This window comes from Dendrobium catenatum, unplaced genomic scaffold, assembly GCF_001605985.2.
Source record: "Dendrobium catenatum unplaced genomic scaffold, ASM160598v2 fragScaff_scaffold_211, whole genome shotgun sequence".
Classification (NCBI taxonomy): domain Eukaryota; kingdom Viridiplantae; phylum Streptophyta; class Magnoliopsida; order Asparagales; family Orchidaceae; genus Dendrobium; species Dendrobium catenatum.
The window spans coordinates 373,354-383,633 of NW_021318673.1; the positions used below are offsets into that span (position 1 = coordinate 373,354).

The window sequence follows — 10,280 nt, forward strand, 5'->3', positions numbered from 1 at the left end:
AAACCCTAAGGAAAACCAACATTTAACATGCTATACAATCAAAAGGAATTCCTCAAACAATCCCTACATTCAAAATTCTCTCTTAAACCCTAAACAAATCCTCTAAAACGCTCCCGGGAGCTTTTGCGAGTGCGGCGCTGACGGAAGAGGCGAGAACGTTCTCGCCGTTCTCCGCCTTGACCGGTCCGTGTGGACCGCTGGACCGGTCTAACAGACTTCAATCTGCATGGAGGAGTCTGTTCTAGGATGTTGTTTCTCACTGCATTAACTCTTAGTAGAATTTTCTTTGATGTATTTTTTGGGTTCATTGTTTCCAATTTGAACCATAGATGCGAAGAGCTTCTTGTTTTGAAATCTCCAACCAAACTTAATTTATGGTGGTGGCAAACGTAAATAGGGATTAATGAGGGATATTATGACTTTGGCCATGCTTGAAATATGAATGAATGGATGATTTTTATTTGACCCATTACATATTCTGCCACAATTGGTTTAATCTAGTCGCCCATTTTATGTATATGATTCTTTTTAGGGGTAGCTTTTCATGACTCTGAACTCAATCTTTCGCTAAGGGGCTGTTTGGTTGGAAGAGAAGTAAATGCAAGTAAATGTATTACTTTTTTACTTTTTGTTGTTTGATTGGATGAAAAGCAAATCCATGATAAAGTGAAGTAAATAATGTGTATTCCATTTTAGTTCATTTTTTAGGTAAAATGGTCTCATCCAATTTGAGTGAGAACGCTTTACACTGCTTAAGTGCTTTCTTGACCACCCACGGTTGCCACCACCTGCTACCTTCCGCCACCGTCCTCTGGCCGGCCGTCGCCGCAGGTCACCTGTCGCCGCCTCCCCTCTTCTGCCTCACTGTTACCACCCAACACTAGCCACCAACCAACCCGGTCACAACCTTGTTATAATTTACATTAAAAAAAAAACTTTTTATAATTTACATATCATTCATTTTACTTCAGACAAAATAAAAAAATGTAAAATCCCACATTCCTTTTTCACTCATCCAACTAGTTCCAAAGTATTGCTTTTATACTGCATTCCTTTTTCAGGCAACCAAATAACCCCTAAGTTAACAGGCAAGGAACAACCTTCTCTAAGCGCAATCTGCATAGTATCATATTACTCACAAGCTTGTACCTGATTTTTTTCATTACCAATATTTCAATTGGTATGCAATATTTATTTGGGCTGTTGAGCCCTTAAAAGACGTGTTCAGTTGACGTATCATAATGTAGATGCATTTTTGGAACTTTGTTTCTTATGCTCTTGTTATCCTATGCTAACTATGTAGATTTTTTCTTTTACTCCTAAGCCGGCAAAACAATTATAATTTCCATTCATGTAATGTCAAACCTACTTGTACTTTTTAATGGTTCAAGTGTTTGCTTAAATATTTTTGCTTAACTAACGTGGTTCCTCTTCTGTACTTTATTTCGAAAAAAGTTTTATTTTCAGATGTGATCGATACTAATGCTTTATGCTTTTACAGATAGCTGCATTTGTTCCTCTTATGTATATGTGTATTTGCACGTACTATTCGTTGTTCAAGATTGGAATGCTCATGTTTTATTCATTTACACCGAGACAAACAAGCTCAGTGAGCTTGCTTATGATTTGTTCGTAAGTATCTCCTCATGTTTTCATTCATCAAATATAAGGACAGCTCATTTATGGTCTATTTTCTGTGGCAGAATGGTTGCACGTTATGCACCTCCAATTTCTTATAATTTTCTGAATCTCATACGTCTTGATGGTGATGACAAAACTGTTTTTGAAAAGGTGATTGTCCTTTTTGTTTAACATATTTAATTTCAGCTTAATTTGTTGGTACTACTTGCATGGATGTTAAATGTTATCTTTGCCTTAATTTTTCTTTTGCTCGTTATACACCACTTCACTAGAATTTTTGGTAATCTTATGTGTTGCATTGTTGAAGTACGCCATTTGCCTCTTCTTCTTAAAACTTGATCTTAAATTTTCACAACTTTTCAATTCCTTTACATATGTCTACACCAAAAACAAGCATTAGTGCCGAGGATCATTTGATGCAGCTAACTACTCTTAAGAACCCAAACTGATGGAGGAGACAATTAGACTTTCAAACTCTGCATATTTTGATCTTATTTCCAGTTTATAATTAATTCATGCACAATTTCTTAGCATTTGCAGCAATAAGCTGTGCTTATTGGTCTTTTTGGTTATTTATTGGAATTTTCTTTCTCGTTCTTTCTGGTTACTAGTTATGAAAAACTATGATTGCAAGGCCACTGGTTTTATGCTTAGACGTTCTGTCATCTATTATTTGAAGGTTTGAATTTTGCTCCATGGTCTTTTTTCAGCCTAAACTAAATTAGTATGGATGCTTTTATATTCCATATGTTGATTTCAGGTTTGATGCTGATGTCTATTTATTTATCCAGTTAAGAGAGCAATTTTTATCAAAACAATGAAAGGAGTAGCTCTTTTTTTTTTGAAACGATTGGCTTCTCATTCTTTTATTTGCATAAATATTTTCATAGCTGGTCCCGAACTGCCCAGGCGCATGCAGTGAAAATGGAACTGATTCGGTAATGCTACGGGCATCTATTGTGCTTCATTATTTTTTTGGCCTCCTAATTAAGATTGATAATAATTAGATCTGATGATAAAAATAGAGGATATAAACTTCTATATATTTCGCCGAATAAAAATTTGAAATTATACTTGTATAATATGTTTACCTTTTGAAACTTATTATGCAGAGAATGGGCAATATTGATGATGCGGTCCCTTTTTTTGGTAAAGGTTTTAATAACATATATCCTCTTATTATGGTTATTTATACGGCTCTGGTTGCTAGCAACTTCTTTGGTCGAGTGATTGACTTGTTTGGGAGCTGGAAAATGTTTAAGATTCAGAATGAAGAAGCTGACATGAATGGGTTTGATTCATCTGGGATTATTATCCTACAAAAAGGCAAGTGCGTTAAATTTTCCATTTCTGGCTGTTATATACTGATACTGTTATTGCCTCCAATCCCTTCCTCCCCCAACCAAAAAATCATATAAAAATCTAAAGCTCCTTGTCTTCTCATCCAATCAAGCGTGTCACATAAACTATCATGTGAACACTTTGAGCTTATTTTCCTGCACATTCTCAGTTTCATACAAGGATTTAAATTTAAGGCATTGCATTTGCAAGTATATCTTAGGCCTACCTGACAGCAACCTCTTCAAATTTTGTTGTCCTGGGTGTCCGGAAGTTGTGGCATACCTAATATTTTCAGTGCATGGTAAAGCAAAGCAACTGATTTCTTAGGCCACTCTTGTCCATGCAGAGCGTTCCTGGCTTGAACAAGGTCATAAACTTGGGGAGCAAGTTATACCATTAGCAAGAAATTTCAATAACATGAGCGTGGATCTCGAATCTAGCATGTCGCAGGTAAGCATTCCTTTCAATTTGAATGGTCACGATAACCTTAATTTTCTTAATGTAGATTTTGGCAGATATTATGGCCTTTGGTATCATGTGAGATTTAATTAAACCTCTAAGCCAGTTAGCCATCCTTCATCATTTGGATGATTAAATGTGTCTTCCTGGTGCTGGATGGACCGTGTGAAATCACATTCATAAACATAAGATATTTACGTTTCGTTATGAACGACTTTCTTACTGCTTCTTAAAGCAGTTTTTTAGTATTAAAATTTATTTTTTGTACTGAAAAGTTGTTTTAAGAAGCAATAAAAAAGTTGTCACAAACAAAGCTTTAGTCTAAAAAAAACGTGCAATGTATTGAGGCTATTTGCTACCTATGCAATATTTTCCTTATGGTTCAAAAGATAACCCAGATGAGACATTGGTTGGAAATCTTACTTGTATGCGAATTGCATGAACTATTAGAAGTATTTTGTGAACCTTGCTCGGTCAGATCTTGTGCAACTTTGTTTGTTTTCTTGAGCCGCTGATCTCTACTGTCTGTGCATAGGATAAGGGCACTACGGAGAGGACAGGTACTGGAAGACTCTCCAAGGAAGACACCAAACGAAATCTAACAACTCAGAAAGAAAAGAATGAATTATATAGTCGAGAGGCTTTGGCCAATAAATATGCAGCACTAAGGGAAAAGCTGGGCAGGCCTTCATCCTTTGCAAGATCATCAAAAGAGAAGGGCGTGCCATCAACTTCAGTCTCATTACTCCACCCCGATAATAACCAAAACCATTCTGATGGAAACGCAGTTGCTTCAGGACTTTCCTCTAAGTGGGCATCAATGAAATCTGGGCTTCAAAACTTTAAAGCAAATATAGAAGCCAAGAAATTCTTTCCCCTACGACATATTCAGCAAAGTTCGCTTCATTCCCAAACCTCCTCGTCTGAGTTCCTAGATGAAGTATTTCGGAGGCTCAAACAGAGTCCAAGTAGAGACCAGAATGGTGATTTTAGCTATGAAGATGGTGATGGTTTGGATATTATAGGTTCTGGGCCTAGCAGATAGTACTTCATTACTTCGCATGTCCTTGTAACCAGTTTCATCAATCAGATTGAATTTGAGCAGATTCAGCAAGAGTGACTACAGCGCTTTACTCGCAATGATCTTAGAAACGATCAGAATGTTCTCACATATGCTAAATGACCGTAACTACAAAGTTTTAAGGCAAAGAGCTTGAAATTTCTGGCGAAAAGAATGTCAATCTATGTATTTAACATCATCGGGCTTTTTTTTTTCTTGTTTAGATTGCTGAGGGAGACATTATCGATTGTAAGGTCGTCTTAAATCACTAAATATTTTGATATATATATATATATATATAGTGCTCGGTTGTTCTTGACTTGATATAAATTATATACAAGCAGATTATAGTTTCTACTCTCTTAAGTTGTTGTCTTTGACTGTTCCTTATATATGGAGAAATTATTCTGTGCAGAGATCGGACACAGAATATTGTTCGGAGATCAACCAGAATGCGCCACGTCAACGGTACTGAGCCACGGTATCGAGCATAGAGGTGATGTGATGCATTCTGGTTGGTCTCCAGACGGCATTCGGGGTCTGCACAGAATAATTAAGCATATATATGATACGATTTAGGTTTGTGTTTGTTGAAGAATCGATGAGCTGTTGATTGCAACTTTTCTTTAGCTTTATAATTTATATTATCTTTAGATTTGTAATGCACCATGCTTGATTATTATATTCCTTGCAATGCCGTGGTCCCGTTTGGCCTGTTTTTAATGCTTATACTCGCCAACTGCTCCAATGCAGCTTTGATCAACTTGGAAGACAAATTAATTACTTTAGCATGAAATCTGTAAAGAAATACAAGTATTTAACACCAGCCAACGAGAAGAAGACAGACAAGACAAAACCAGGCTGTCAAATCTTGATTTCCTTATGAATAGAATGCGCACTTCATATGAGTGCATAATTTAATTGAAATTTACTTAAAATGAACTTGAGTTTGTTAAAAATTATGTAGATGAGTAAGCTGATCTATATTCATATTAAGCATGAATCCCATAAAGAAATAAAAACTTCAATCTACAATGGTTCATTTAGGCTTTGTTTGAGATAATTTTTTTATTGATTTTTAAAGTAGTTTTTTAGTATAAAAATTTTTTAAACTAAAAAATTTTGTACTTAAAAACTGTTTTAAAAAATAAGAAAAATATTGTCCCAATGAAACTTTATTCTTTACTTCATTTTCCCTTTTGCAACCCCTTCTCTTTTGAGCTAATAATAAACTAAGGAATAATTGTGAATTCGCTTCCTCATTAGTATAAAGAGCACCATTTTCAATTACTTAATCGTTAGATGTAGCTTCCTCATGAGTTTGAACCTCGGAATTTATGAACATTCTCATTAAAGAGAGAACTCTTTCAATTTATCAAATGTTGTCATTTCATAAGTGAGCTCTCTCGAACCCTTGAACTCACTATTATGTAGTTTATCTTAATCTTTCAAACACTAAACTCCTCATATGAATATGTCATATCATTTAATTTTTCATGCTCATTTCATGTTTTCAGGATTACAATTTATGATGCATAATTGAAAGCTCATTTTCATGAAACAAAATATTCAAAAGCTTTCATGTTTAATATATAGATAAGTTCATTTTATTAAAAAAGCATGATGATGATAGGAAAACACATAGAAGCATTAAAGAATAATTTAATAGCAAATGGTCATATGACTCCCAACTCAAGTGTTGGTATTAAGGGCTTGTTGTTGGTCCTTTGAAGCCATTAGCCTTCTCATACCATCAATCTTTAAAGTAATAAGTTATCCACCTATCTCTTCAGCTACAATTATCATTCTTTGAGTTTTTCAAGCCAATTTTATAGAGGTGAGGGGAGAATAAGATAAGTACAAAAAAAAAAAAGAATGAAGGTAGGAGACAACTCAAATATTATAATATGATTCATTGTTCCCCTACTTTCAGTCTTTCACTATCATTTTTTTACTAGATGGTGTTCTTTCTACCTTTCCTCTATCCAAACAAAGCTACCATGCCAAAATATGATATGATGATAAAATAGCCTTATCAAGTCTAGGTATTTATCCTTACCTAAAGGAACAATTTGGATGGGTTTTCTAAAATTTTATCGTCCTAATTTATGATATGAGTCATTATTAGTCAAACCATCATAGTCTATAACTCTGGTCATTATTATTCCTTGTAGATTGTGCCATGTTAGACTAATTTGTGCATAGCTGATCAACCTAATGCATGTCAGTCTAAACATTTATAAAGTTGATTTGGTTTTTGACACTATATAAGTAAAACAAAGTCAAATTAATCCTGTGAGCAATAGAACCATTAATCAAATCAATATTTTATTTCCTTACTCTTTAAAATTTATTCAAAGAGATAAAACGTACAATTGGGGGACTAAAAGTACTCCCAAAATTGCTTTTGTTGAACCTCTAATAACTCTGCCTTCCAAGATCAAGTTCAATATAGAGTCTCCATTACATTAAACTTGACAAAGATTAGCATCGTGAGGACGACTAGAATAAGTCATTGATGAAGTAAAATCACTGCTAAGACTAAGTCATCGTAACCTTGAAGAGTCAATTACATCGAGTAGAACACATGTGACAAATGAGCAACTCACCCACGTACTCAACCCCAGAGACCAATTAAGTATATTCATCAAAAAATTTAACATTGCAACTCACAAAATTATAACAAATGGAGAGGAAGTTAGCCAATGACTCTATAAGGACTTACCTCATATTTCCTAATTAGTATTAATGCATAAAGAGCCGCAACTAGTGCATTTGCATTTTATGACAAGTCTTCATTAAGCCTCATAATGTGATATATATATATATATATATATATATATATAATTCTATTTTTCTATAGATCTATGTTTCTATCTCAGTTGTAAATAGGGTTAGATGGTAAGCTTAGGACACGTGAAATCATTCTTAAGTTAAATAAATTTTATAATAAAAAATTACAAAGCTTCTCTCCATATTCTCATCATGTCTTTCTTTTATTATCTCATTTCTTAACCTATCTTAATAATAAAGTATATGTGTTGTTCATCGAAAGTTTTAAATTCAACATTATTTTTAATTTTATGTTCTAAAAAATAATTTTTCTAAAGGACAGTTTGGTTAGCTAAAAAAAAAACGCATAGTAAAAACATATAAAAGGAATGAAGGCAATTATATTTTTTGTTTAGCATAAAATAAAATAAATGCAATATAAATTAAAATGATGTTGGAGTTCAGCGATGACAGATTTACCAATGGGAGGATGACAATAGTCGACGACAAATAATAGTGACCGTAAGCCACATAAAGCTACTGGTGACTACAATATAATCAATATACAGTGAAAAAAGAATTCCGTCAAAATTGGGTGAGTTTATAATACATCAAAAATTAATTAGTGGGTGAAAAAAAGAATTCACTAAAATTTGACGCTATACTTCTTTTTCTTCACACCAAATACCTTAATTTACAAATCCCTTGCATTCCTTTTACTTTGCACCCTTTCTCAACAGCCCAAATAGCCCTTAATGCAATTATGAGAAAATCAAAAAAATATATAATATTTTGGATTTTTACATACATAACACTTAAAACTATTGTTATTACATATCTAACACCTAAACTACCATATTTACTTATATACCACCTACTAAATATGATAGTTTAGGTGTTAGATATGTAATAACAATGATTTTAGGTGTTATGTATGTAAAAATCCCATAATTTTTTGGTGCAAATGTGACCTATTTTTTATTGTTACTTCTCCTTATCACAAAGCCATGTTAGGGAAAAAAAAAACATATGAAACATAAGTTTTAGGCTGTGAATCATCTATATTAGTAGTAATTACTATAGAAAGACATAATTACTGTTTATTCATCATTGATACTCTGATGATTTAAAGTTCATCCAAATAAAATTATCAGGCTGATTTAAAAAAACAAAAAAGAAAAAAGAACTGATTAAGCCCCAGCAATTAAAAAAAGAATCATATAATTACGACCAAACAAATGATAAATCTATCAAAATCCAACATTTTAAAAGATAATTAATACTGCTAATCTAAGCAACAAAAGGGTCCTAATTCCCTAACCAAGCAGCTGTAGGACCTAACAATGGCCTTCTTATTTCTTATTTACATAGCTTCATCTGTTCTTCCATTCTCAGGAAGAATAAAAACACTAGAAATATGTAAAGGATTGCTAAACAAATTAAATTATATACAAATAATCTATGCCAATCACTCCACACACTCTCTCATCACAATCTTATAAATTTCTACCATCAAAAGAAGATAGAAATCGCCTAAGAGAAGAAAGTCCACTTAGAAGAAGAAGAAGACTCCTTAACGGTCATGGAATGAGCTAACGTCGACCGACCCTCCCCTTGATTCTTCTTACCCTTTCCACCCATCACCAACTTCGCCCAAAGCTTCCCAGCTCCATTCTTGCTCTTCCTCTTCTCCTCCTTTCCCTTCTCACTCACCTTCTCCACTTCCTTAGATAAAGAAAACGAAACACTACTCTTCAACGTCCTCTTCCTCCCCTTCAACAGCTGAAAAATTCTCTTTTTATTGCGCTCTTCGTACTGTTTCGGTGGAGACGCGACGGAGGAGGAGACGTCGGAGTCGTATGAGGAATAAGCAGTCGAAGAGGCAGAAGACGATGAAGAACCAGCGTTGTTTGTCGACGACGACGACGAGCCGGAGATATTGGCGAGCTTATCTCGAAGACAGTAGGGACAAACCCCATTTGAGTTCTTGTGAATCGGATGCTTCTTACATCTTCCTTCCTTCTCTGGCCTCCCCATCTTCTCTCTCTCCTCTCTCTCTCTCTTTCGCGTTTTCTGATCAGCTTATAAAGAAGGAAAAGGATTGTTTCGAGGATCCTTCACAGCTGCTTTGAGGAGCGACCACGGCAGGTGAATTTCCAGGAAGCAGGTCGGGGCCCACTAAGCGAGATTTTAAATTTCAGGGCTTCACCAACCGATCCCTATCGGTCGACACGTGGGGACGTGGGATGGTGGGAGACGTCTGATGAGGATCCAACGGTTGGGCTCGTGGTTGCGAGGGAAGGCGCGGCGGCGGACCAATGGAATGTGGATGGGTTGGCTTTTCAGCTTCACGTACGCTTCACGTGCGGAAGACTGCGTGTGGTGTAATGAGGTGCACGCGCGTTTCGGGTTGCCGGTTTGACTTTCTATCAACTGAAAAATTATGGATATCCGACTCCATACCGAGGCCACTCAGAATGTGTCACGTCATCTTTTTTGCTCGATGCCATTTGGATCGAGTCATGACGTGACGCGTTCTGATTGATTTTCGGATTGTTCGGTGTCCGCACAGAATAGTTTCACCTTGTAACTGTCATGGTCCTACCAGCCGAAGCGGTGTTTGTTTGCCCTTTGGTACGAGAAATTATTCTATGCGGACATATTACAATTTGGAGGCGGATCAAAACGTGTCACAGAATCCGGTACACAACCGCAATACAACAAAAAAAATGACGTGGAGCGTTCAAATTCACCTCTAAACGGCGTCTGTATCCATACGGAATAATTTTACCTTTTGTACAACTTTTCTTATTGATTTTTAAAGCAATATTTTAGTATAATTTTTAAAAAGTTTTTATATTAGAAAACTGATGTAAAAAGAAATAAAAAAACTATCTCAAACAAAATCATAGTCGATAGCGGGCGTGGCTTTGCATGTTTGGTTGTTCTTTTATTTTATGATTTATTTTTTAAAGTTTTTAATTGAGAATGATGGAAGTGTTCTGCT

The 10,280-nt window shown here is 35.1% G+C and overlaps 2 protein-coding genes across 2 annotated transcripts in view; one reads left to right on the plus strand and one right to left on the minus strand.

Moving 5' to 3' along the window:
- Positions 1 to 4,786, plus strand: part of LOC110102150 (LMBR1 domain-containing protein 2 homolog) — a 36,498-nt gene extending 31,712 nt beyond the window's left edge. The window contains exons 8-12 of the mRNA XM_028692991.1: positions 1,486 to 1,632; positions 1,704 to 1,791; positions 2,754 to 2,967; positions 3,329 to 3,432; positions 3,977 to 4,786. Of these exons, the coding sequence (XP_028548824.1) occupies positions 1,486 to 1,632; positions 1,704 to 1,791; positions 2,754 to 2,967; positions 3,329 to 3,432; positions 3,977 to 4,486 (1,063 nt within the window). The 3' untranslated portion in view covers positions 4,487 to 4,786. The remainder of the gene's footprint in view (positions 1 to 1,485; positions 1,633 to 1,703; positions 1,792 to 2,753; positions 2,968 to 3,328; positions 3,433 to 3,976) is intronic.
- Positions 4,787 to 8,599: 3,813 nt separating this feature from the next.
- On the minus strand, positions 8,600 to 9,332 carry LOC110102152 (vitellogenin-A2-like). The gene has a single exon (XM_020830340.2). It carries the CDS (start codon positions 9,308 to 9,310, stop codon positions 8,807 to 8,809), a length of 504 nt encoding a protein of 167 aa, XP_020685999.1. The 5' UTR covers positions 9,311 to 9,332; the 3' UTR covers positions 8,600 to 8,806.
- Between the last annotated feature and the right edge of the window lie 948 nt (positions 9,333 to 10,280).